The 27,223-nt window shown below is 50.7% G+C and overlaps 2 protein-coding genes across 2 annotated transcripts; both read right to left on the bottom strand.

Annotated features, from left to right (window-relative positions):
• Window positions 1-460: 460 nt before the first annotated feature.
• On the bottom strand, window positions 461-7,847 carry CTU1 (cytosolic thiouridylase subunit 1). The gene is made up of 3 exons (XM_040252143.1): window positions 7,713-7,847; window positions 3,969-4,513; window positions 461-1,774 (listed from the first exon to the last, which is right to left on the bottom strand). The coding sequence occupies exons 2-3, from the start codon at window positions 4,474-4,476 to the stop codon at window positions 1,239-1,241; spliced, it is 1,044 nt and encodes a 347-aa protein (XP_040108077.1). The 5' UTR covers window positions 4,477-4,513; window positions 7,713-7,847; the 3' UTR covers window positions 461-1,238.
• On the bottom strand, window positions 7,409-26,187 carry CEACAM18 (CEA cell adhesion molecule 18). The gene is made up of 6 exons (XM_040253820.1): window positions 26,136-26,187; window positions 24,562-24,918; window positions 23,117-23,377; window positions 21,165-21,440; window positions 19,607-19,742; window positions 7,409-7,583 (listed from the first exon to the last, which is right to left on the bottom strand). Exons 1-6 carry the CDS (start codon window positions 26,185-26,187, stop codon window positions 7,409-7,411), a joined length of 1,257 nt encoding a protein of 418 aa, XP_040109754.1.
• Window positions 26,188-27,223: the final 1,036 nt, after the last annotated feature.

Here is a 27,223-nt window from a genome sequence, read left to right as displayed (position 1 = left end):
TGGTATTCCTAGCCCTTGGCTCGTGGGCCACAGGTGAAGTGCTCAATACGTGTTCGTTGAACAAATAATTAACCTAATGCTCGATTAATTCACAGGGGACTTCGAGTATGTGTTCCCGGCCCGCCAGCCCAATCTAAATAGGAAAAGAGAGACCCAAAGAGTGTGGATGGCCAGAGGACAGGACCCTGCCGGCTGGGGTTTGGGAGACTCCCAATGTCCTGGGCTGGGCAGGGTGGGAGGAGATTCAGGAACGCTTCCAGGAGACCCCCTGGAGGATGTGAGCAGGAAGATGGGAAAGGAGGGCATTTCTAACAAAAGAGCAGTCCAGCAAAACTTGGAGGTGGGACTGAGGACATCAAGCCTCCTCAGGAGTCAGGCAGGCAGTTTCCGAGCCTCACGCCTGTCTGGATCGGCAGGGCAGCAACCCCGAAATCGAGCGCCCCCTGGTGGCCAAACCTTAGTGTGACCAGCCAAGTCGGACACATTTATTGAGCTCTTTATCAAACATTCACAACAGTGCTGTGATGGGAGGCCTTGATTCCATTTTCAGCGGAGCAAATGGAAGATTCGAGAGGTTAAGTCACTGACCCAAGCTCACCCAGCTCTGCCTCTAGAATTTGAGGTCTGGAGAGCCGCCCCAGTTGCTCTTCATCCATCAGAGATTCAGGTGGTAGTGGGGATAAGGACTAATTTCACCGTCTTGAAGAGCCCCAGGTGGACCTGGGTGTGAGCCCCCAGGTGGGGCTCCAGAGAGGTGACCTCAGGCCAGTTATGGGCCTCGGGCTACAGCCAATGAGATCGTGGTGCGGGTGAAATGAGATGGCCCAGCGCCTGCAGTACACACAGCGCTCACACAGAAACACCACGAGTGCTGTAACTGACATGTCCATCCAGGGGCGTGGTTGTGCTTAGCCTACTACAGGCAAACACGAACATCAGGCGGGCAGTAGGCGATCGAGAAGGGTTAGGGCTATCTGAGCACGTCCAGAACCCCACAGAGGTACAGGCAAGCAGCCCCCTAATTCCCACTCGCTCAGGAATGTAAGGTCATCTAGTGCTCCCCTCTCTGAGACCCAGGAGCCGAGAGCCCCAGCGTCTGGAGGATCGCAGGTAACAGGTTCCGTCTCTCTCCCAGCTGCACACGAAGCCCGGGCTCGGGTAACTCGGGTTCATTCCGTGTCATTTATAGGCAGTCTCGTGCCCCCACGGCGCCGGATCCCCGCGGGGAACTGGAGTCTCTAGAAGTCGGGGACCGGCTCGGAAGTCGGCAGTCGGGACGGCTGCGGCTCTCGCGGCGGCCCCTCCTCGTCCAGCCCCCGACGGCCCTTGCCGATGGCCAGGCGGGGCCGGCCGCGGTTCAGGCCGTCCAAGAGCGCGCAGGCCTGGCAGAGCGCACGGCTGGCCAGCGCCCCGCAGCGAGAGCAGGCGCTGGGCGGCGGGGGTCGCGCGGCTGGGGCCAGCGCCAGGCGCTCGGCCGAGTGCACCAGGTCCAGCACCGCCGACGGCCGCGCCGCCTCCAGCATCTTGAGCAGGTCGCGCGCGTGGCCGCGGAAGGCCTCGGGAGCGTACACGCACTCCTCGGAGAAGTAGTCGAGGCGGCGGAAGTGCGCGTACAGCACCACCTCCTTCTGCGACGCCAGCTGCAGCGGGCGGCAGCGCGGCAGGGCGCCCCCCTCGCCCGGGGAGCCCAGGCCCCCGCCCCGCGCCAGCCGGCCCGCGTCGCCCCGCAGGAAGTTCATGAGCACCGTCTCCGCCATGTCGTCCGCGTTGTGTCCTGGGAGAGGGGAGACAGGAGCCGTGAGGAGGGGGCCGGGGTCGGGGGGCCGCGGGAGGAGACCCTGGGGCATCGCCGGACAGCCTCGGGGAGGCTGCGGGGGGACCCGGCGAGAAATGAGAGGGCGACGCACCCAGGCTCCCGTGGAGCGACCCGGAGTGCCTCACTTACCCCCCACTTATCGCAGACCAGGCCCTCTGCTAGCGAGTGAAAGTCCTTTAGGCTACTGGTGGCACAGTAGGTAAAGAATCTGCATGCAGGGCGGGAGACCTGGGTTTGATCCCTGGGTCAGGAAGACTGTCATTTCAGTCTCAATTAAAAGTGTACTTCAGGGAATTCCCTGGTGGTCCAGTAGTTAGGACCCTGTGCTTTGGATGCTGAGAGACCAGGTTCAATCCTTAGTTGGAGAACCAAGATCCCACAAGCCCAAAAGACACCCCCCCCCAACAAAAAAATGTACTTCAGACTACACGGAAGTCATTTAACGGAGATGGAAAGAGGGCTGTTGTAGTAAGCAGAATCCTCCACCCCCTCAACCTGAATATATATTGGGTCCCATGGTGAAAGAGATAAAGATTGCACATAGAATGAGGGTTACTAATCAGCTGATGTTAATATAGGGAGAGGAGCCTAGCTTTGCCAAGTGGGCCCCAGGGTAATGACAGGGGTCCTTAAAGGTAAAGAGTCAGGATGGAAGATGTGGGAACACAAGCAAGGTCAGACGATGCAAGATAAAGACTCAGCTGCTGGCTTTGAAGCTGGAGGAAGGAGGCCTCCAAGAGGTAGCCTCTAAAAACTGGAAGAGGCAAGAAAATGGACTTTTCAATAGATTCTTCAGAGGAATGCCAACCAGTGAGACTTCTGCCTGAACTTTAATCTCCAGAACTGCAACCTAATACATTGTGTTGTTTTTTTCTCATTTGTGTTGTTTTAAGCCATTCAATTTGTAGTAATTTGCTACAGCAGCCATAGAAAACTCATAGTTGTTGACACAAGTGCCTTTGATGGCACAGACTGCAATGTTTTGGCGTTATCTTTGTTTAGAGGGACCAGGGAGAAAGTAAGGGAATGTTTACACAGCATTAAAAAAAAAAAAAAACACTGATTCTCACAACCATTCTCTCAGCTGGACCACCCACAGCTGCCACCCTCCAGGCTCATCTCCTTCGCTCCACCCTTGCCTCTCCAACCCAGGCTCCTCACCCCTGCCCTACCCACCCATTTCCCCATTGCTCAAAGGATCAGATGTTAACGCCTCACCATCAAAAGGGGAAAGTGGATCTGAACTCTGCCCACTGCTCTGGTCTTCCTGGGGCCCCTCAAACTGGCCTGGGCACAGATGGTTCCCTCTGCCTGGAACAACCTCCACCCCACTCAAACATCACTCCTCTTCCCCTCCTCACCAGAGCCCCCGATCTCAAAAGCCCTCCCTCATCCTCTCTCTCCACACCATGAGGTCCTCTTTTTGCTCCACGTAATTTTCCCCAATAGCATTTATGATCGTTTATCATTTTATATTTGGACTGTGCAAAGGGGCGGGCTTAGGTCTGTCCTGGGCATCGCTGTATTCTCAGCCATAGCCCGATGAGGATGTGAGCATATATAATATAAATGTGTGTAGTGCGTACTCTATATATTAATAACAGCTTGGAGCTGGCATTTAGTAGAAACCTGGTTTGTTGAAGGAATGGATGAGAGCGAGAGAAGAAAAGAGAGTTATGGAAAAGAAGAGGTGCCAACAAGAAAAATAAGTTACGAGGCAGAGTGATACTTTCCAGCGATAGAGATGGATTCTGAAGAGGGGGCCATGAGACCAAGAGTATTCGAGACGATTAAAGATAAGCAAAGACTCAAAGACCTGATACCCAGAGACTAACTCCTGCCACTCGCTTCTCCCACCTCCCACCCTTCTTGCCAAGCTGTGCAGACCAAGAGAGCTGCCAAGACCCAAAGTCTTTGTGATGCCCAGCCCATGCTGTTTCCTCCTGCCCCCACCACCCTGGCAGTAACCTTCTGTACTTTCGGGCCCGGTGCTAGAACATGCGCATATCCCCTTCTCCACGTTCAGTTCTTTCCTCTAGGCCATTCATAGTCTCCATTACCACCTAGGCACGCACTCCAGCGCCCTTAAGGTGCCCTATCCTGCGCATGCACCCCTCCCACCACGCCCCCTCTGGGCCGCGCCTGCGCTCACCGGTCACGACGTGCGTGGCTCCCACGAGGCGCGCCCCTTCCTCCAGCGCGCGGCGCCGCAGCACCCCGCAGAAGGTGCAACAGGCTCGGCTGCGGCCGGAGCCAGCCGTGCTGCGGGCCACGGCGTCCATCGTCCAGCCCCCGAAGAGGTCCGCGTAGGCCACGATGGTGAGCGGGAGGTCCCAGCGCGCCGCCTGCCGCCGCACGGCCGCCAGCGCCGCATCCCGGTAGCCGCCGATGCCCTCGTCCACCGCCACGAGGTGCAGCGAGATGCCCAGGCGCGGGGCCAGCTCGCGCAGCACGTGCGCCAGCACCGTGGAGTCCTTGCCGCCCGAGGCACCCACGGCCACCACGGCACCGGGAGGCAGCAGGCGGCCCGCGACCACCGTGTGCAGCACCTCGGCCTCGAAGGCGGCGCAGAAGCAGGCGCCGCACAGCGCCTGGCCTGAGCGCGGACGGCGGAGGGCGGCGCGCGCCTTGTGGCAAGAGGCACACTGCGGGGCGGGCATCGTGGGGTCCTGGAGAGGCGGGAGGGGTCGGCTTCTCCTGGATGGGTGGAGAGGGAGGCGGGTTACACGTGGATTCCGGATTTCGGGTCGTTGCTTGAAGAGGGTAGTGTCCCTGCCGAGAATAGTGGGGACCAGGTAGGCTTCTTCCAGAGTAGTTGTAGTAGTTGGTAGTTTAGTCGCTAAGTCGTGTCCAACTCTTGCGACCCCTTGGACAGTAGCCTGCCAGGCTCCTCTGTCCATGGGATTCTCCAGGCAAGAATACTGGAGTGGGTTGCCATTTCCTTCTCCATCTTCCAGAGTAAGGGAGGGTTATATGTATACAGTTGACCCTTGAACAATGCGCGGATTGGGAGTACAACCAAATTCCACGTAACTTTGCAGTCGGCCTTCCATATCTTCCCTGTTCCAAGGATTCAACTAAACTGCGGATGGTGTAGTATTGTATGTATTTATTGGGAAAAAAAAAGTCTGAGTCTCAGTGGAGCAGTTCAAACTCATGTTGTTCAAGGGTCAACTGTTTGACCCTGGAAGATTTAAGGAGGCTAGTGCCTCCAGGAAGGCTTCTTGGATTACATCCATTACACACCAAGGAGAGAGAAGTAGCTGGTTGCGGGTGAGGGGTGGAGGGGAGAGGCAAGTTAGGTCAGATTCTGTTTGGAGGGATGGAGGTGCATATTAAGGACCCGTTTCACAGTCTCCAGGGAAGCCACCCCTCTTATAACCCTGATCAGAAGGACAGGTCGCTGACCTGGGCTTCCAGGGCTGCTCAGAGAGCTTGGGGAGGGTCAGTGATCTAAGAACAGAAGGAGGCAAGGGGACTGCCAGCAGTTCTGTTAGGGGAAGGGGGATAAACAGGAAAGACCAACTGAATTTCACTTTGGTGGGGGTGGGATGCTGTCTCTAGGAATGGGTCCCGATTGTATCCTCTGAAAGGCAGGGCAGGTATCCTCTTGACAAAGCTTCTGTGGCTTTATCAAGAGATGGATCAGCCCATCTTTGACTCTTTCTGTTCCCCCCACCTCATTTCTCCCCACCCAGCCACGATTCCCTCTTCTTGGACCCACCTGCCAGGGGAACCCATAAGAACCCACCAGACTGAGTCCCTCTCCTCCAGGGCACCATCATCTCTGGGCTGGACTATCATAGTGCAGTAGCTTCTGAGCAGTTCATCCTGTTTCCAGGATTTCCCATAGTGTGGAATCATGTTATGTGACTCCCATGCTTACTGTCTATAACACCAGTTAGGTGCCAGTGCAACTCAGCTGTCTGACAGGCATCGCAGAACCCAGATTCCCCTTCCCAAACCTGCTTCTCTCAGCTCTGTCCCTCCAGCTACTCAGGGCAGGAGCTTTGTGTCCCAGGACACTGGGCTGCTTTCTCCATCCCTCTTAACTCTCCCTGTAGGTGATTCCAAATTGCAATGTAAGGTCCCAACCTTTCCTCCAAATGCCTCACTGAGACTGCACCTGGGGCACGTCCTCAAACCTCAAACCCCATACATCCAACTAGAACAGAGCAAATCCTGTTTGTAGCTTCAAAACAGACCCAGAAGCCCAGCACTCCTTAGCATCTCCACAGCTGCGACCCTGGTCTGAACCATGTCTCTCTCCTGGATACTGCAGGAGGCTCCTCCTTAGTCTCCCTCCCCTCCCCTCCCCTCCTCTTCACACAAAATTGTCCACAAAACTGCCCAGGGTCTTCTCTACATCCTCCCATGCATCTCACCTCACCCCTGCCTCTGGCTTGATTCTCCCTCGCTCTCCTTGTTTGCCTCCTGCTCAGCCTCTTTTGGAGAGGCACCTTCATGGTTCCCAGGTCCTGCCCAACTCATTTTCCTTGTGGGTGACTGAATCATGATGTCCATCAGGCTCATCCTTCAAATGTCCCATTGAAGATACCCACTGGTTCTCCAGAATCCTAGGTAGCCAAACTGACCAGTCCCCTGCTCCCCATGGAGAAACCTGTTCTTGCCCAGTTGTTCACTGCTTGCTGAGAGTACCACATCTCCACCCAGCTCCTCCATAGGACAGGACATAAAGTCACTCTGGACTCATCTCTCTTCTCCCCCTAAATCTACGGTCACTAGGGCCCAGGAACCTGCCTCCTGAATGAGGAAGACCCTGCCAGGAAAAGAGTCTGCAGATTTTCAGCAGCTCATAGGCCACGACACAGCTTTAATTTTAATTCTGAGAAAGATGGGAGTCATGGGAGGGTTCTGTGCAAAGAGGCAAATGATCTGACTTAAGTTTTAAAAGTTTCCCTTTGGCTGCTGTATGGGGAACAGACTGTGGCAGGGAGGGAGACCAGAGAGGAGGCTATGGCGATAGTCAGTCAGATGATGTTGGCCTGGACTGGGGTGCTGGCAGTGGCGATGACGAGAAAAGGTGGGGTTTGGATCTGTTTTGATGGTAGGGTCCATAGGACTTGCACAAGACTTGGATTGGGGTGGGGTCATGAGAAAAGAGAGGAATGAAGAATGATTTGGAGGCTTGGGCCTGAGCACCTGGGAGGATGATGGGAACATTTAGTTGTGGAGGAGGCTGACTAGAATTCCATTTGGACACGTCAGATTTGAAATGTGTATTAAGCATCTTCCCCTCGCAGATTTTATAGATCCCAGGCTGGCTCAGGCGCCCCCTCTGGGGTTGCAGAGCCCCTTGTATGCCTCCATCCCAACCGGATCACGATGCTACCCTTCGTGGTGACAGGCCTGTCTCCCTTCCCCTGTCCTGTAAGCTCATTACAGGCAGGGAGGGATAGGGTCTGCCTCAGCCACCACTGACTCCCCCTGCCTTCCAAGGGATTTGGCAAAGGATCGGGGCTCAGTAAAGATCTGTATGCTGAGGGAATAAGAGCTCCCAAAAGGCGGGGCCCAGACCCCAAGTGTGCCTCCGGATCGCAGCTTTGTCAGAATGATGGGTAGTGTGTAACATCATTCTATCAAGACAGGTTTCAGGACAGTGTAGGGACCTCCTGGAAGTATCCAGTTGGGGGTGAAGGCAGGGAAATGGTCGAATTTCCCCGAGCCCACCCGGGGGAGAGGGGTGGATGGGCCAGAGACAGGCTGGACCGCACAGGCCACAGTGAGGATTCCGGTCAGTAGGCCTCTGGGATACAAGCATTGGGACGTCAGAGGCGAATGTTATCACCCCTGGAGAGTTCCTCACCCTTCGCACGGCACCGCAACAAAGAGCGGGCGCTGAGGGACCGACCAGCTCCGGGAGGAAATAATTTACCTGAGTAGAACGCGGTGCTGGATCTTCCAAACTGCCTAACACGCGGAACTCCTGTACGGAAGTGGCTCCGAGACTACGACTCCCACAAGGATTTGGGAGCTGTCTTGCCTACGGCTCCCATAGCCCCACGCGACGGCTCCACCTGAGGCAGCGGCGGTTACTGAGGCCCTCGGCCTACAACTCCCAGCAGCCCTTGCGGCCCCTTATTTCAATCTGCCCACTACTCCCAAAATCCACTGCGTTGTTCCTTCTGCGCCTGTGCGTGGGTAACGGACTCGGAGCGCGTACTGTTAACAAGGGTAGTGAGCGGTCACCGTACCGGACGCTTAAAAGGCGAAGTGGCTGCATTCGGATTATCTGCTTTTGTGGGATTACGATAGGCTTTTAGAAGGATTGTAGTACACATTGGACTTCCCTGGTGGCTCAGACAGTAAAGCGTCTGCCTACAATGCGGGAGACCCGGTTTCAGTCCCTGGGTGGGGAAGATGCCCTGGAGAAGGAAATGGCAACCCAATCCAGTATTCTTGCCTGGAAAATCCCATGGACGGAGGAGCCTGGTAGGCTACAGTCCATGGGGTCGCAAAGAGTCGGACACGACTGAGCGACTTCACTTTCACTTTCTTTCATAGAGCACATTATTTTTGCCCTTTGAGTCTGGGTCGCAGTCGTGTGAATCTCGCCCTCCACATTTTATTGGTAAAAGCAGTAATGAGCTCAATCCAGATTAAGGAGGAAGACGTAATAAATTTCATTGTGTAATAAATGAAGTTTATTACTATTTTGCCTTAAGGAAGTGGTGGGATTGTTTGGAGCTCTTTGGAAACTTGTACCTACAAGCTACTCATCTGTCTGTCAGCTGCTCCCTCTATTTGATGATGGCGATTACCCCTTTCTGTCAGGCATGTTCAGAAAATGAAATGGGATCATACATGTTAAGGGATAGAACAAAGCTTTCACCTTATCCAGTGCTTGGACCAGTGTGTCAACAGCCTGGCATTTTCCAAAGAACATTCCTGAGGGTGGCCAGAAGGTCAAGGAAGACGAATAGAGATCTTCTTTTCCCTGGAGTCCCTCCTCCCAGGTAGACCTGGGCCCTTCCCGGCATGCCTGACATATTGTTGGCCCTCCTGAATCCAGACCAAGGGTCCTTGTTCTTTGTGGTCAACCTCCCCTCCTCCTCCCCAAGGCTGCAGACATTCTGAGTTAGCAATCAACTCCGAATCAGCACCACGGATAGCGGCATCGCCGTTTCCTAGGGATCCCCAGAAACCAGAGAGAACCCAAGGGGTGCAGAGGTGGGGTTGGTCACAGAGAGAGCCCAGAACTTGCTAGCTGGTGGAGGATCCCCAGCACAGTGGGAGAGTGAGTGGGATTGAGAACATGGTACCTGAGTGTCCAGGGTCATCTGCAGAACTCACATCACTTGTGAGACCCTGAAAGTCCCCACTATGTCTGCTTGGCCTGTTCCTCTCCGAGAACTCACCCTTTAGTCCAGAGAAGCGAGAGACCCGCCCATCACATGTCTTTGTTTCCCCGCCACAGGCACTTCCCCCGTCTCATTGGAATTGTGGATGATCTGTCTCCTAACCAGATGTTGCTTTTCTCAAGGGCAAGGGTTGAATCTTCACTAAAAACCTAAAGGTACAGTGTAGATGGTTGATGAATGAATGAAATTTCTTCCCTCACCTCATGGTAAGAGTAGACAATTCTTCCCTCTCATATTAACATACACTTCCTATCACCCAGCCCAATGAACCCTAAGCCATCAACTGATGAACTGACTTCCTGTGCAATTTACTTGCCCACTCTGGACCTCCGTGTCTTCTTCAGCAAATTGAATATGTGGGGTTAAAAGTCCTCCTAAACTCTGATGGCTTGTGGTCAAAAGTTCCTCTTTCACCCACCATTGGATTCTCTGTGACTTCCCTCTGTCTCTTCTCTGATTTGTCTGTTTTTGTTTGCAAATTAGGGACCATGGGAAACAGCCCTTCTGAGCACTGAGATACTATAACTGCCCCTGCTAGGAGACAGAGTTGGTCAGGACAGAGGGGGCCCAAGAGGGGGATGGGGCTGCAAGATGAGATATCAGCTGAAAATGCAAGAGTTGATGGTGTGGGCATGCCCATGTATGCGTATCCCCTGCATCTTCCCTTCTTAGTGATCACAGCACCAACCCTACCCCAGGTTATGGGTAATGGTTCCACGAGAGGGGTGAGGGGTCTAAGATGGGCAGATGCATGAAGCTGAATGGAAGAAAACAGATGGATTTTTTTTTCTCTTTATACCAAGTCTTAAGAAAAACAAGTGCAAAGCTTAGTACCAAAGGCAGCACGCTCGGATGATAAAACTACAGAGAAAAGCAAGGAACCAGTTGGCATTAAAGTGAGGCTAGGGGCTTATTGGGGCTTTCCTAGTGGCTCAGAAATCAGGTAAAGAATCTGCCTGCAATGCGGGAGATGTTGGTTCGATCCCTGGGTCGGGAAGAACCCCTGGAAAAGGGCATGGCAACCTACTCCAGTATTCTCGCCTGGAGAATCCCATGGACAGAGGAGCCTGGTGGGCTACAGTCCATGGGGTGGGAAAGAGTTGGACACGGTTGAGCTAACACTTTCCCTTTTTTTTTCACTTGGGGCTTATTGAGGGAAGTGGGTGTGCAGTGGGGAGGAGAAACAAGAAGGAGATCCTGAGGGGCCAGCAGCATTCTGTTTCTTGGATGGCACAGTGGTCATGGGGGCAGAGAAGTGGGAGGGACTACTGGGTTCATCCACAAGAGGGTCTCAGATCACTGAGATGGGGCCCTGGGCTGGAAGCAGCCCTTTCCCACAGCCTGGGAGAGGCCTCCTTCCTACCTGTGCTGTTTTCTTGGACAATGGTCACGGTCAAGTTCAGTGGAAAGTCTGTGACACAGAGACATGGGGGACCCATGTCAGTAGTGAGGCCTCAGTGGACATGGGTCCTGTGTCCTCAGGAGCTGCATAAATGGGGAAAGGATGGGGCAGGGGTCCTCCTGACCCCCTCCCAGGCCAAATTCTGGGACCCGATGTTTGAGGCCCATGACCCCTGGTTATGGGTAATGGCTGCCCTCCAGACCCCTTCAGGGACGCGGGTGTCCTGGCCCAGCTCTCACAGGACACGTTGAGGTGGATGATCCTCGCTGTGCTCACTTCAGCTCCAGGCGAGGTCACCTGACAGGGGAGCTTGGTGCCATGGGGTGAACACCAACAAGAGGGGGGTCCTGGGGCCCAGGGAGGTGGCAGCAACTGATGTCCAGGAGAAGATGGGGGGTGTGCCCACCTCACAGACCCAGGGCACAGAGCAAGTCAGGTTCCCGGGGCGGCCGGGCTCCAGGATCCCAGAAATAAGGATGGGGGTGTGTGGTTTAGGGCTGGTGAGGAGAGGGGGAGATGGAGGGATTAAAAGGGGGTTCAAGGTGTGACCCCCAGACAACCTCAGGCTTTGGCCCATCACCTCCCTTGGGCCCCCCTCCTGCTTTACCCCAACCCCCATTTCTGAAGGAGAGTCTCATTCATACTTGTTAATATTGATTCTGCTGCTGCTGCTGCTGAGTTACTTCAGTCGTGTCTGACTCTGTGCGACCCCATGGACTGCAGCCCACCAGGCTCCGTCATCCCTGGGATTCTCCAGGCAAGAACACTGGAGTGGGCTGCCATTGTCTTCTCCAATGAATGAAAGTGAAAAGTGAAAGTGAAGTTGCGCAGTCATGTCCGACTCCTAGCGACCCCATGGACTGCAGCCCAGCAGGCTCCTCCGTCCATGGGATTTGCCAGGCAAGATGTGTCCCCTACAAATTGGCACTTGCCATCTACCTCGACAAAGATAAAATCCTGAGCTGCTGTAGCTGCTGACCTTCGTTACCCTCTGAAAAGAGTTCAGGGTGGAGATCAGGAATGAGGTATCTGTGCTGTAGGGAACACTGGCAGGACAGGTCTTCAGACAGTTAAATATTTTCAGGAGATGATTTTATGAGCCCAATTCATGCATCTCCTTATGAAAAGCACCCAGTTCCTTCCTGGTGACGTCTGCTCCTCGTGACTAGCAGTAACCTTCACAAGGCAAGCAGAAACCTTCTTCAAAAAAATATGTGATTAATTAAAAAAATAAATGAAGTGGCAAAAAAAAAAATGCTTGCTTGCATGTTCCTAAGTTACATATAAACTGACCTTTTGCCCTATCTCTTTGGAGCAGTTTCTTAGACCTAGAAAGGCTGTCTCCGGGGCTATAGTCCTCATTTTGCCCTGAATAAAGCTTAACTCACAGCTCTCACATTCTGAATTTTTTTTCAGTTGACAATGCCATGTTTAAATATTTTTGATATGGTGGGTTAAATATAATACAATTTAAAGTAATTTCAGACTTCCTTAGTGGTCCAGTGGTTAGAGTCCTCCTGCCAATGCTGGGGACATGGGTTTGATCCCTCGAGAAGCTAAGATTTCCACTCGGGAAACTAAGATCCCACATGCCGTGGGACAACTAACCCTATGCACCACAACTCCTGAGTCTCTAGAGCCCTCGAGCCACAACTACGGAAGCCCCCACACCTAGAACCCATGCTTCGCAACAAGAGAAGCCACCACAATGAGAATCCTACGCACAGCAGAGAAGAGGAGCCCCTGCTCACCACAACTAGAAAAAGCCTGCATGCAGCAACGAAGACTCAGTGTAGCCAAAAATACATAAATAAATAAAATTTAAAAGTAATTTCACCAAGTTGTTTTTCTATGGTGGCTATTCAGTTCAGTTCAGTTCAGTCGCTCAGTCGTGTCCGACTCTTTGCGACCCCATGAATCGCAGCACGCCAGGCCTCCCTGTTCATCACTGTCTCCCGGAATTCACCCAGACTCATGTCCATCAAGTCCGTGATGCCATCCAGCCATCTCATCCTCGGTCGTCCCCTTCTCCTGCCCCCAATCCCTCCCAGCATCAGAGTCTTTTCCAATGAGTCAATTCTTCACATGAGGTGGCCAAAGTACTGGAGTTTCAGCTTTAGCATTGTTCCTTCCAAAGAAATCCCAGGGCTGATCTCCTTCAGAATGGACTGGCTGGATCTCCTTGCTGTCCAAGGGACGCTCAAGAGTCTTCTCCAACACCACAGTTCAAAAACATCAATTCTTCAGCGCTCAGCCTTCTTCACAGTCCAACTCTCACATCCATACATGACCACAGGAAAAACCATAGCCTTGACTAGACGGACCTTAGTCGGCAAAGTAATGTCTCTGCTTTTGAATATCCTATCTAGGTTGGTCATAACTTTTCTTCCAAGGAGTAAGCGTCCTTTAATTTCATGGCTTCAGTCACCATCTGCAGTGATTTTGGAGCCCAAAAAATAAAGTCTGACACTGTTTCCACTGTTTCCCCATCTATTTCCCATGAAGTGATGGGACCGGATGCCATGATCTTTGTTTTCTGAATGTTGAGCTTTAAGCCAACTTTTTCACTCTCCTCTTTCACTTTCATCAAGAGGCTTTTTAGCTCCTCTTCACTTTCTGCCATAAGGGTGGTGTCATCTGCATATCTGAGGTGTTTGATATTTCTCCCGGCAATCTTGATTCCAGCTTGTGTTTCTTCCAGTCCAGCGTTTCTCATGATGTACTCTGCATATAAGTTAAATCAGCAGGGTGACAATATACAGCCTTGACGTACTCCTTTTCCTATTTGGAACCAGTCTGTTGTTCCATGTCCATGGTGGCTATTAAGACTTTTAAAATTACATACATGGCTTGTATTCTATTTATTTTGGACAGCATTACTCTAGAAGAAAACTTAGAAAAATATTTATGGATGTGCAAAGAATTCTTAAAGGACATCCAAAATACTAAGCATAAAAATACATAAATTAGACTTCATTAAACACTTCTGTTCATCAAAGACAGAATTAAGAATATAAAAGAAGCTATAAGGTAGGAGAAAATCATATCTATCTATCTATGTCTTCTATCTATCAAGAGATCCCTGAAAGACAGGTTGAACTTACATATAAAGAATTAATGTTTTCAAAAAAGAAGTTGGGCCCCAAATGGAGTCATACCTGCTAAGCCCCATATCAGCAAACAACACTTATTACCTAACCTAACTGCAATTTCAGCCTCCCAAGGATATGACCTTTAACCAGTCAGTTTGTAATTTTCTGGTAAGCACTAGTGAGATGATGTTCCATATAGATCTCTATCTCCCAAAGAAAGATGAGGTGATTCATTCTTCCCTGGTCCCTGCACCCTTCTGATATAAAAGACTTCCATTTTGTACATCTTTCTACTTGTTCAGTGAGATGTTGCCTGTTGAATAAGCAAATATCTAATTAGATATTTAAATCTGCTCAGTTGAATTTTACTTTTTACACTGATGACAACCTAATTTTTAAATTGGGAAAAATGACTTATTTATATATTTTTGTAAGAGAAGAGATCCAAATGACACATGAAAAAATGCTGAAAAGATGCCAGAGAAACGAAAATTGTAATCACAATAGATGTTCCATCAGAACTATTACAGTGGCTAAAATTTTAAAACCTAAGCATACCAAATGTTAGAGGGGAGGTGGAGGAACTGGAACTCTTGTACATTTCTGAGTGTGCTCAGACTCTCAGTCATGTCAGACTCTCTGTGACCCCATGGACTGTAGCCCACAAGGTTCCTCTGGCCGTAGAATTTTCCAAGCAAGAATATTGGAGTAGGTTGCCATTTCCTACTCCTGAGATCTTCCCAAACCAGGGATTGAGCCCGTGTTTCCTGCCTTGGCAGGTGGATTCTTGACAACTTGCACCACCTGGGAAGCTACACATTTCTGGGGGTTGGGGGAGGAATGTAAATAGTACAACTGTTTTGGAAGATGATGTGGCAGTTTTGTGCACAGTTAAGCATAATACATCCATTCTATGACCCAACAATTCTACTCCTGGAAAGTTACTCTGGAAGAATAAAAGCAAATATCCACACAAACACTTATATGTGACTGTTTATAGCAGCATTATTTATAACGGCCCAAATGTGGAAATAACCCAAATACTAGAAGAGAATGAATAACCAAAGTACGGTATATCCATACAATGGAATACTAGTCTTCAACAACAACAACAACAACAACATATATAATGAGAATGAATTTTGAATACATATTGAATGAAAGAAACCAGATGCAAAAGAATACATACCTTATAATTCCATTGATATGAAGCTCAGGAATAGGTAAAATTAATGTGTAGTTAGCAGAAATTTCTCCTTCATGGATCACAGCCTTGTCCTGGTGAAGGGGTTTGCATAACTCAATGAAGCTATGAGCCACAGCTCAGGGCCACCCAAGATAGACAAGTCATAGTGAAGAGTTCTGACAAAATGTGATCCACTGGAGAAGGAAATGCCAACCCCCTCCCGTAATCTTGCCTGGAAAATTTCATGGCCAGAGGAGCCTGGTGGACTCCTGTCCGCGTGGCTGCAAAGAGTCAGACACAACTGAGCACACACAACTGACTTACAATATTATATCAGTTTCAAGTGTACAATAGAGTGATTTGACTTTTTTAATGGAGATATAGGTTTAGATATAGATGTAGAACATGTGCCCGTCTCTGTCAATGGGAATACACAATGGTTAACTTGGGATGTGTTTGTGTGTGTTAGTTGCTGCAGTGTCCAACTTTTTGTGACCTCACAGACTCTGTAGCTCACCAGACTTCTCTGTCCATGGAATTCTCCAGGCAAGAATACTGGAATGGATTGCCATTCCCTTCTCCAGAGGAATTTCCCAACCCAGGGAACAAATCTCCGTCTTCTGCACTGCAGGCAGAATCTTTACCGTTTGAGCTACAGGGAAGTCTGTATCGTGAAAGTGAAAGTCGCTCAGTCGTGTCAGACTCTTTGCGACCCCATGGACTGTATACTTCATGGAATTCTCCAGGCAAGAATACTGAAGTGGGTAGCCTTTTCCTTCTCCAGCGGCTCTTCCCAACCCAGGAATCGAACCAGGTCTCTTGCATTGCACACAGGCAGATTCTTTACCGACTGAGCTATGAGGGAAGCCTATGAGGGATGTGTTTAGTTTTTTATTATTTGCATCAGACGATTTTTGGAAATACCTGTGAATCTAATGCATCTTAATGCATAGATATGACAGGCTGCGGTGCATGGGAGTGCAGAAATGTTGGACATGACTTAGTCACTAAACAACAACAATGGTGGTTAAATAATGGAGCACAGAGGCCACAAAAAAGGGGTTGGGATGTGTAGGGAGAGCATACAGACATGGCAACTAGGTGCAATAGCAGGCACTTCTTGCCAATCGGACTCCACAGGAGAGGGAGCTGGGAGCCTGGGACAGGGGCAGACGATTCCCTTCTCAAATCTTGACAGTTTACATCCGAAAGAATTTTTCACGGCAGCTCACAGTCCCGATTCTCTCCTAACAAGGACCGGGATCCCTGTTGCCTCCTCCTCCTCCTGAATCACTCTTCATAACAACCCTCCCAGCTTTTTCTGAGCCGCTCAGATGCAATCCTGGAATGACCTGTCGCCGGTGGGTGGATCCAGGCAGTGACAGGCAGAAAGCCCCGCCCACTCTTTTTCTTCTCCCTTCCTGCGCTCAGGATGAAAAAAAAACCCTCATCGCTCCTCCCAGAGGAAGGTCCTTGTTTATAGGACATGGCTCGGCCACTGTCCTGCCCCACCCAGGACGCCTTCCGGGTTTGAACAGCAGAATCCATAACCCCACACTCCCCAGTTGAGACCAGGCATTAATTCAAAGTTCCCCGAGGCGTTGTCACTTCTGAATCAGGCTGGGGAATGAACTGGGGTGTGGAAGGTCGTCTGTGCCCTTGCTGGGTCCCAGCTGGGCGGTGGAGTCTGACAGTAGCTTTCTTCTAAAAAACGATCGGACACACGTATGGCTTCCTGGGACATTTGCCAAGCACCTGGCCGGTGTGAGGCTCTGTGCCAGGTGTGCTGAAGGATCCTGAGCTCAGGTTATGGAGAAGAGGAACCAGGCTCAGAGAGGTTAAGCGGCTGCCTCGGGGTCACCCAGCTACTCAGGGCAGCGTTGGGACTCATGCCCCTCCAGGGTTCTGAGCGTTTCTTCCTCATGGGCTCTTGTTGGGTCAGGCAACCAGCAGACCCCTTGGCCATGTGTTTGCATGAAATAACCTCCTATGAGGACTTTTGATTTTTATTGAAGAAACAGCAGTGAAGGACCTCGTGACTCAGGGACAAGCAGATACAGATGAGGAGATGAAGGCTAGAGGACCCCAAGACGGAAGAAGAGGTCTTAAGCAATGGGCCCAGGAGACGGCCTTGTGTCCAGAAATGGCCCTAACTGCTTCATGAACCTTCAAACAGTCAGGTATTTTTTGAGAGCAGCGACCACCACAGGGGCCCTCCTGGGCTTCCACACTCCCATAGATCTGGCCAGGAGAGAGTCTCTCTTTTTCTTTCTCCCTCCCTCCTTTCTTTCTATTTTGTTATGGGGATGAGCAAATTTACTTAGATATTTTTGGACACATGCATGAAGAGAGCTCAAGAAGAAGTTCCAGAAATGGCATTATGAGGTCTCAATAAACCATATGTTGTTTTAATTTTATTGGTTCTTATACTAAATATGAAAACAACGTATACACTTTGAGAAGGGGAAAAAAAAAACACTTCAGAGAATACAGTAAAGTGCAAAAAGGGAAATTTAGATAGCACCATTAAGAGTTAACAGTTTCTACAATTTGTGCACAGATATTTATATATATATGAAGATACATATGGTATATCTACATGTCGATATTGTTGTTCGCTTGCTAAGTCATGTCCCGCTCTTTGCGCCATGGACTGCAGCACACCAGGCTCCCCTGTCTTTCACTATCTCGGAGTTTGTGCAACTCATGTCCATCGACTCGACGATGCCATCCAACCATCTCACTGGATATAGATAGCATATAGATGTGTGTGTACACGTACTGTACTGTTGTATCTATATCAGTTAACTCATCTATACTTTCCACAACATGGTCCTATCAGATGCTGGTCTGTATTGGGCGATTCTAACTCGGCATCAAGTTGTGAACATTTCACACACCAGTGAGTCTCGTTGCCCAGCAGTTTCTAACCATGACATTCACCCGACATGCGCTGTGGCTGCATCTCTCTGTCACTGGCGATGCTGAGATGGGGCGTCTTTGCAGCCTCTCTGATGGTCCCACAGGGTCTGGTTAAGGAAGTAGAGAAGTTGGAATCCAATTTACTGGTAGGGAAGAAGCGTGGGAATTAGAACCCCGAGCTCCGCGCATGCCCCGCCCCAGTCTGCATCCCATTGGCTGGTTCTGATCGGCAGATGGAGTGGTCAGTGGCCGTGTGCTCCAGCGATTCCCCACCCTCCCACCACCGGGTCCTAGGAGCAGACTGTAGACGTTCTCTGGGAGCCTCCACCTCTAGTCCCAGCGGGGCTGGCCCGAGTCCCTTGCTTGACTGTCCCCTCCAGCCAGCCCCTGGGCCCCTTCCAGCCTAGCCCGTCCCTATGGGGACTCTCACTCCCTCTTCACCTCCTTGCCTGTCCGGTTTTATCCTCCAGGTCTGAGGTAGACAGTCATATAGACCAATTTGCCCTATGGAGAGAAATTAGGGAAGGAGTCAGATCTGGGATCCATAGGAAACTGTGAGAGTCCTGGGTAGATGAGCGGTCGGCTTCTTCTTTCCAAGGCCCCGTACTCCTAAGAGAGATAATGAATCTGGGGGCTTACCCCTTACAATGAGTATCTCCAACATTTGCACAGTTTAATATTTCTGAAGTCTTAAGGTCGCTAGAGAGCAATGCTGTGGGGCAGGGGAGAGGGAAAACAGACCGGGTGTTCCTGGAAAAGATATAGGTACTACCTGGCTTGATTATTGATGATGATGAATTTCACACCTGTTTTATGCCAGGCACTATGGTAGATCATGTATAGAAATTGTCCTGAACTCACCAAACAGATACATAAGATATATTTTGTGGCTGAAAGAACAGGTGTTTGCAGAGGTTCCTGGGCAGTCACTTGCCCAAAGTCACACAACTTCCCAGGTTCAAGTCTAAACCGCCTTCTTTTATGAAGCCCCTAGAGTGACTTCACTTTCACTTTTCACTTCCATGCATTGGAGAAGGAAATGGCAACCCACTTCAGTGTTCTTGCCTGGAGAATCCCAGGGACAGAGGAGCCTGGTGGGTTGTCGTGTATGGGATCACACAGAGTTGAACATGACTGAAGTGACTTAGCAGCAGCAGCAGCAGCAGCAGCAGAGTCCTAAGATCAGAGTTGGGGTAAATTCCAGGGAGATAAGGAGAGCTCACATTTTTATGAGCACTTCCTCCACGCCAGCGCCCACCACTGTAACCTGGATGACACTACCAGTCTCTGCACAGAGTAAGTGATTGTTATCAGCATCACCTCCATTTTGTTGTTATTGTCGCTGTTTAGTCACTACATTGTGTCTGGCTCTTTGCGATCCCAAGGACTGTAGCACGCCAGGCCCCCCTGTCCTTCACTATATCCTGGAGTTTACTCAAACTCATGTCTACCTAGTTGGTGATGCTATGCAACCACCTCATCCTCTGTCTCCCCCTTCTCCTCCTGCCCTCAATCTTCCCCAGCATCAGAGTCTTTTCCAGTGAGTCGGCTCTTCGCCTCAGGTGACCAAAGTATTGGAGCTTCAGCTTCAGCATCAGTCCTTTCATCACCTCCACTTTACAGGTGAGCAGATGGAGCCTCATGTCCTTGTTATCTATTTGTTTGCCCAGAGGATCCCTGAATACTCAGTTCCTGGTTGGCCCCTTCCCCATTCTGGCTCTGCCTCCCCTCTCAAGGATGTGCTGTCCCTTGAGTTTGAGTCCCTGGCCAGTGTCCCACCCTGGGCCCAATGCAATAGGTACCTACCTGGTAGAGTAATGTCTGAACAGGGCACGGATCAGGACCATAAGGAAGTGGGTGAAGCCCAGAACTGTGAATATGATGAGAAACACCAACAAGGATCCTGAGATGGTGAAAGTTCTGCTGACAACAGGCCGGCACCCTAGGAGGAGAAGAGGTCAAGAGCATCATTTGCTCATCCCTTCGTATGCTCACACATCTGCTCTTTGACGATTTCTCAGCACCTTCTTCTATGTGCGAAGCACTGTTCTGGGTGCTAGGGGCTCAGCAGTGAACAAAAGAAACTTCTTGACTTGACGGGGCTGATGTTCTAGCTGGGAAGTGGAGCAGTCAGCAATTAAGCAAAGAAACATCCCACTTCTTCACAGGTAGTGAGAAGTGCTCTGGAAAAGCATGAGCCCAAGTAAGGGGAGAGAGGGCGGCAGGGCAGGGTGTGCTGGATACAAAGGGTCATGAACTCATTCCACAGGGATTCAGTCACTGAGCTCCAACTGTGTGCCAGGCACCATGTTAAAAACTGGGGACAAATGATGATCACAGTGCTTGTGCAGCCTCTCTCTGACCTTCTGAAGTTTAATAGTCCAATGGATGTCAAATGGCATGAATTGAAGCATCATTCATACACAAAAGTTGTATTGTTCGATGCTTGGTAAATAGTGAGAGGTGACTGAAATAAATGTCTCCAGCCCCCATTCAGTGCCCACTCACATCATTCTGGGCCAGGCTGACGCCTTCTCGTGCGCTGTCTAATTTCCCTCGTGCAGCAACCCCATCGACTAGAACTCTCACTATCAAATTGCAAAGGGGCAAATGGGCTCACAGAGGTGACGCTGCTGCCCCTGTTCACACAGAGGGGCAGCGGCAGAGCTGGGGTTTCATCTCAGGTCGCTAGGCTCCAGAGCTCCTGCTCTTCACGGCCCTGCATGCCTGCTCTCTCCCCAAGCCTGTCCATCTCTCTCCGTGGTGTAGAGGATCGGACGTGGGGTTCCTGAATAGGTGCCTCCCCCACGTGCAGACTCCTTCCTAACCTGCTCCAGAGGCCACACCATGGACAGCTCCCCACGTCCCCCGACCACCTCCCCTGGCGTGTTCCCGCCTCCTCATCTCAGAGCAGCCCGGCGGATCTCTGGAGGGCAGAGGCTGTGAGGTCAGACGGCCAGGGTTTGAATCCTGCATCCTCCGCCCATGAGAACTGGAGCCTTGAACAAAGCACACAAACTCTCTGGGGCTCCATTTGCTCACCAGTAGAGTGGAGGTGATGCTAATATTGGTCACTTACGCTGTAGGGAGGCTGGAGGGTCACCCAAGTTAGAATCACCCAGGTGAGAATGGTGGCTGCTAGTGCACATCCCTGGAATTCGCTCCAACTCTGACCTGAGGACTCTGGGGGCTTCATAAAAGAGGCAGTTTGGACTTGGACTTGGGAGGTTGGGGGGGCTTCATCTGACTATTGTGAGTATGGCAACACACGGTGAAGAGGACATTTCTGATGACAGGCATCCCCCAGGCAGAGGCATAGAAGTGGGGAGATTTGGAGAGAGCGACGGGCCTCTCCTGCACTCACAGGGTGCCCGGACGTGGACTTCATCGTACAAGGTCAGCTGGGTGGCGGAGTTCTCTGCGATGCACCTGTATCTGCCCATCTGGTCCCAGGTCAGACTTGGGAGGGTGATGTTCTTCTCTGAGAAGCTCAGGAGGGAGCCATTGTGCATCCAGCGGTACTTGGATTCTGGTCTGGAATAAGAGATGCACTCCATCTCCACCTGGGAGCCGACCTCAGCAGACAGGATGCCACTGAAGTCAGTGGGACTGCTGCTGAGCTGCAGACTGTAGGGCCCATCTGCAGAGACAGAGCAGGATCCCTGGAACCATGCTTCTGACACCTGGGGTCCTGACTCCTTCTCTCAGTCCACACAAGTCCTCCCCAGCCCCAAGATGCCCCCACTCTGTACCCCAAGCAGATTCGCAGCCCATCCCAGCCAGGGCAGCTGAGCCAACAACAATGACAGTAACCGTAGCATCTTCTGTTGCCAAGAGGTACTACAGCCCAGCTCCCTGGCTGCCCTTCACTTCGTAATAAAATAGAAAAGTAAAAGTAGAAGCAGGCATCACACCTACTGCACTCCGGGCACTGTTTTAAACATGTCACACATTCACACACTCACTTAATTCCCACCCAACCCACGTGACCACAGCCACTTTTGATCCATTTCATGCCTGAGGATAATGAGGCTCAGAGGAGAGGTTTAGGGATTCATGAGTCCCCTGTTGACCCACAAAAGGACCAGGCAAGTACCCTTATGACATAGGAGGAATTTCCCTGAACATTTGCAGCCCCTGTGTCTTTGGCTTTGGTCCCGAACCTCTGGCCAGTGAGCAGTGTGGGAAGGTCAGAAATGATGACCCCTTTGTCCACAGCTCTTGGGTTAGGGAATCTGAGACTGCAGGAGTGGTTCCAGATTTAAATGTGATGATGAAGCTAGACTTAGTGTGTTTCCCAGTTGAAAGAGATGAAAGAGTTGAATCAGTGTGAACAGTCCTGGAATGTTTCAAAGAATCTGAGTTTCACTGCCTTTCTAAGTTCAGTGTCTTGGATTTACAAGACTTGTTTGAGAATTTGAGCAGGTCTTAGCAGGATACCAACTTGCATTGATGGGCAGCAGAGGACTTTAACAGAGTGTCTATAAAATGTATAATTTAGTTTGAAAATCAAACTCTTTAGGGGAGTATGATCAGTCCCATCCCAGTAACAGCAAAAGTGAACGTGATTTTATTAAATTTAGAAGAACTGAATGAAATGATTAGTGAGCTGAATTTGAAGACTCATGAACAGTTGGGTTTTGAAAAATTAAGAAATGAAATGTCGTTTTAAGAACGGTTGTATGGGCTTCCCTAATGGCTCAGTGGTAAAGAATCCACCTGCCAATGCAGGAGACATGGGGTCCATCCCCGATCAGGGAGGATCCCACAAGCCTCAGAGCAGTTAAGCCTGAGCCCACAACTATTGAGCCTGCGTTCTAGAGCCTGGGAGCCACAACTACTGACACCCACCCACCCTCGAGCTCGTGCTCAGCAACAGGAGAAGCTACCACAGCAAAGAGCAGAGCCCACTCGATGCAACTGCAGAAAAGCCTGCACGAAGCAGTGAAGACCCAGCACAGCCAAAAACAAATCAATAAAATGATGTTTCAAACAACTGGTTGTAAGCAGTCCCCGTATGACACAAAAGACAGGTGTCACAAATTGACACTATTTCTTACCTGAGAGGCAGGGATTAGGGCTCCCATTTTAAACTGAGTGGAGACCAGGGTTCTGAGCAGCGAGTAGGGTTCTGAAGCCTAAGGGTTAAATAGTCAAACCTGGGATTTGAACCCAGGGCAGCTGTCTGCAAGGCGGCTCATGCCGCTCTCTCCAGTTCTGCCGGTCTTACTGCTATGCTGTGGGAAAACCCTGAGCCCCACCCCCGGCTTCACGGGCCCAGAACACAGCCCCAGAACGCTCACGGGCCACTGTCACATGGACGGACGAAGTCACTTTTCTGAATGAGCTCTGGGAGAATTTCTATCCCGCACTGAAGTGGAGAGTCGAAGCGGCTGAACATTCGGATGACGAGGGTCCTGTTGTCCGGGGAGATGGTCATTCGGTAATTTCTGGACACCGGCGCATAATTCACATACCACTGCACGTGGCTGTCATTGGTGTAGCAAGTGGCAGCCACCGCATCCTCGCCATCTACGACGGAGGTGGTGTTGACCGAGATTTGCGGGATTTCCAACTCTGAAGCAGGAGGAGAAGGTGAGGGGTTGGATCTGCCTCTCCACGCTCTGCTCCTCTCCAGTGGGGGTTTCAGGGTATGTTGGGGGAGAAGCCCAGAATTCTAAGATAGGATCTAGGATCCTGGCAAGATAACATCCTTGGGGCTGAGAGGGACAGAGAAACAGGGGTGGGCACGAGGCAGTGGAGATGGGAGTTCTCTACTGAGCCTGTCTTTCAATGCTCTGAGCCATCTCTATGGCTCCATTACAATAACCGTGAGTTCTTACTATCGTCCAGTGGCCTGATGGTTGCTTTTGAACCCCCAAACCAGGACACCCCTATCAAAGGAAGTGCAGATAGAACTCAAAGTAACCGATGGTGTTTGTTCTCCATAACAATTTCTCTCATTAGCTTTTCCCATTCTCTTTACAAATTTCTGCCTCTAACCTTAAGACAGACCGCAGCAATGGATAATACTGCCATTTTACAGATGAGAAAACTGAGGCTCAAAAGGTGACATGGTATATAAAAAGTCAGAGGTGAACTAAGTCCTCCCAGCCTTCAAAATCCACATTGTCCTGCCTTAGCCCTGTGGAGCACCAGGAGCTCACTAGAGTAGACAGAATTCCAAGATGGCCCCATGATCTCCACTCCATGGTATAACCCCTCTATAATCCCATCCCCTCAATGTGAGTGGAGCTCCTGACTTTGTTGTAGCCTATTGAATATGGCTGAGGTGATGGGCTGTCTGTCACTCCCATCATTAGCTTTGCTATATTAGATTCCTCTCTAGATAAAAAATTTTTCTTGGCCTTGAAGAGGCAAAGAGCCAGGATGTGAAATCCTGTAGACAGAATCACATGTGAGAACATGGCCCCGGCCAACACCCTTGAGTCTCAGCCCTGGAAATGGCTGAGCCACATCAGAACTTCTGACTCACAGAAGCGGTGTTCTTTTAAGCTACTAAGTTTGAGGCTATTTGTCACACAGCAGGAGATAACTAATACACTGAGGGGGAACCTGGAGCCCTTGAAGGTAGTGAGGGTCCCATTTCTGGGGGAGAATCTGGGCTACCATCCACCAAGGTTCCCAGTGTCATCTGGAGGTGAGTGGAGACAGGACAGTGTGAGCTTCAAGGGACACCATTCCCTAAATCTCCAGTCCAACTCAGCTGCAGGTAGGTGGTGGGGTAGCTGCCAACTCACCTAGAATCTTGAGCCAGCCAGTTGCTCTCTGGGTGTCATTGATGGTGTCCACCCTCACTGTGTAGTTCCCTGTGTCATTTAACTGTGACCCCCTGATCCTCAGGGTACCTCTAACGGACACACTTTCCCGGCCGCTGTACATGGGCCCATCCTGCCTGGAATGAGATGCGGCATTGCAGCTGATAATCAGATTTTCCTCAGTGTCATTTGCACCACGGTGCCAGCTGTATTCCTGAACATCTTCAGGGGCGTTCTCGATGGCCAGTGAGCTCGAATATCTTTCCACTCCGATGAGTGAATCCGGGGCGATGTAGATTTGGCTGGAGGCCTGGCGGATCCCACAGGCCAGCAGACTGGCTGAGGAAGACAAAGAGAAACACACCCACACATATACAAATATGCACACAGGTTTACACTGCAGATCATGATCCACAGAGACCTTGGAAAATGGGTCAAGGGCTTCTAGCTCCTGAAGGACTTGGCAGTCTGTTCCCTGCTCTCCGTCGCCTCAGCCCCTGCCTTGGTCCATTCCTTTATCATCCTGTTCCAGGCTGGCCTCCTCCCTGCACTCCAGCCCATCCTCACAGGTCAGTTTTGTGGATTCTTATGAAGCCCCACAGGTGACCCTGCTCTCCTTCTGCTCACATATCTTCCATGGCTCCCCAGTGCTCTCACAATAGGTTCAACCCTTAGCATAGCTTGTAAAACACGTAGAGAGAACTGGTCTCTAGGACCCAGGGTGGGCTCTTTTTGAGTCACAACTACCCTACTTTACCACCTTCATTCATTCTTCAGAAGACACAGCATCCAGACTGTGTGCCTCAGTCACACACACAGCTCTTCTTGACCCACCACACATACTCTTCCCCACTTCTTGCACTCTGATCCCTGCTCTCTCCTCCCCATGTCCATCTCCCTTGTTGACTCACTTCTGTGTCCCCAGCTCCCTGGAGATCAGGGTGGAGCCCAGCAGGAAGGCTCAGAATGGTTACCTGGGGGGATTAAACTCCCCCAAGAGGATCTACACTGTCTTTGACTTACCCTTTAGGTTCAGTGGCACAAATACCAATGGGGGTGTGTATCTGTTATCTCCTAAGTTGGGGGAGGTGTCTGCTGCTATAGGATCCCTAAGCCTTGCCTCCATGGAGGAGGCAAAGACAGCTGAGACCCCCCTGCTCCAGGGCTCCAGGTGTGGGCCCTAGAGGTTTTGAAGGACAGGGTGTGTGGCCATCAGGGAAACATGAGAGTGGTCAGTATCAGGAGGAAGCAGAGCGTTTTGGGGGAAAGTGAGGGATTGGGAGAGGTCCTTCCAGAGAGGTGGTGGAAGCGATCAGGGCAGAAGAGGTGAACCCAGAGGAAGTGGTTGCTGGGAATTGTTTGTTGGGGTTCAATTTCATCATGCCTTGTGGTGGGTAGAGACGAATGCTATGTGTGTGTGTGTGTGTGTGTGTGTGTGTGTGTGCGTGTGTCTCAGGCAAGCCGTGCCCAGGTGTGTGAGTTCATGAAAGTTCTGCTGAGGGTCCTGGATCACTCCCTTTTCCTCCACCTCCATCCTGCTAGCCCCGCTGTCTTACCCACAAGGACCAGTTCCCTCCAGAGTCTGCACCTGGGTCTGGAAAGGTCCATGAGCCGCTCCAGTCCTCCTGCTGGAGGGATCTCTCCAGGGACCCAGCCACCTCCTGTGCCCTTTTACAGATCCGTGTCCTCTCAGGCCCCAGATGTAGCCTCCACCCACTTCCTGCTCAGGGATGGACTCTGAACTGCAAGGTGGGAGGGGCTGGGGAAGAGGCACTCTGCTGAGTGGGTGATTATCTTTAGGACTTGATACCCTCAAGGAAGGTAATTTAGAATGGCAATTTAGAATGTCAATAATCATTATGAGGAACTTTTGATATCCCCAACTGACTTTCCTTAAAACTGAACTGGACCACAGAGAACAAAAAGAGAACAAACAGCTCACTCATCACCTAGTTGTACAAGGGTTCAGTCACTATCTGCTTCAATCTCCCAGCAACAGTGAACCCTGAGAGGATTTCGGGGTGAAAAAACAGGATGAAGCACTCTGTGATTTGGGTAATCAGGCCCCCATATGCATGACTCAGGAAGAATTTCATGAATTCTTCTGGTGATGAATTTCATAAATTCTGACTGATGACTTCTGCATCAGTCATATGCAAAAAAAAAAAAGCACTCAAATCATTAACTTGGTATATCTATTCTTTGTGATGAGCTGTGATCAGTTATGAAGATGTATGCTTGATGACACAGTTTTCCCAGCCCCCAGATTCAAATACACACTGGCTTCTGCCCTGCCTTTTTGGAGCAGTTCCTCAGAGCTGTCTCCCAGGCTACAGTCCTCAGGAAGACCCTGAATAAAACTTAGATGCTCTGTGTTTTGCTTTAAGTGGACACCCTTTAATAGAGTCAGCCTAACTTATCACCCTGGTTTCTCCAACTTATCAGTTAGTTCATATGCTTATCAGTGAAGACTTCCCAGTGACTCCAGCACCAGAGTGAAAGCCACTAACTGGGAAATGCCTGAGAGGTCTCTAGGAACCCAGAGACCAGCCATCTGATTTATTGTACAGTCAGGGTTGGGCAATCACTAGATGATTTTATCGTGTGCTTTCTAGGGTTTTTCCAAAGCCTGTTGATTGGACAA

This window comes from Oryx dammah, unplaced genomic scaffold (genome assembly GCF_014754425.2).
Source record: "Oryx dammah isolate SB20612 unplaced genomic scaffold, SCBI_Odam_1.1 HiC_scaffold_13, whole genome shotgun sequence".
Classification (NCBI taxonomy): domain Eukaryota; kingdom Metazoa; phylum Chordata; class Mammalia; order Artiodactyla; family Bovidae; genus Oryx; species Oryx dammah.
Note: the sequence above shows the minus strand (reverse complement) of the source record. Positions and strands in the feature narration are given on the sequence as shown.

Excerpts from the sequence above, each read along its gene's own strand:
- CTU1 (XM_040252143.1), bottom strand. The coding sequence starts at position 4,476 with ATGCCCGCCCCGCAGTGTGCCTCTTGCCACAAGGCGCGCGCCGCCCTC. Across the intron at positions 1,775-3,968 it reads AGCCACGCACGTCGTGACCG|GACACAACGCGGACGACATG; the intron begins GTGAGCGCAGGC and ends CCCCTCTCCCAG.
- CEACAM18 (XM_040253820.1), bottom strand. The coding sequence starts at position 26,187 with ATGGACCTTTCCAGACCCAGGTGCAGACTCTGGAGGGAACTGGTCCTT. Across the intron at positions 21,441-23,116 it reads AAGTGACTTCGTCCGTCCAT|ATGGGCCCTACAGTCTGCAG; the intron begins GTGACAGTGGCC and ends CTGTCTCTGCAG. Across the intron at positions 19,743-21,164 it reads AGTCCACGTCCGGGCACCCT|GGTGCCGGCCTGTTGTCAGC; the intron begins GTGAGTGCAGGA and ends TTCTCCTCCTAG.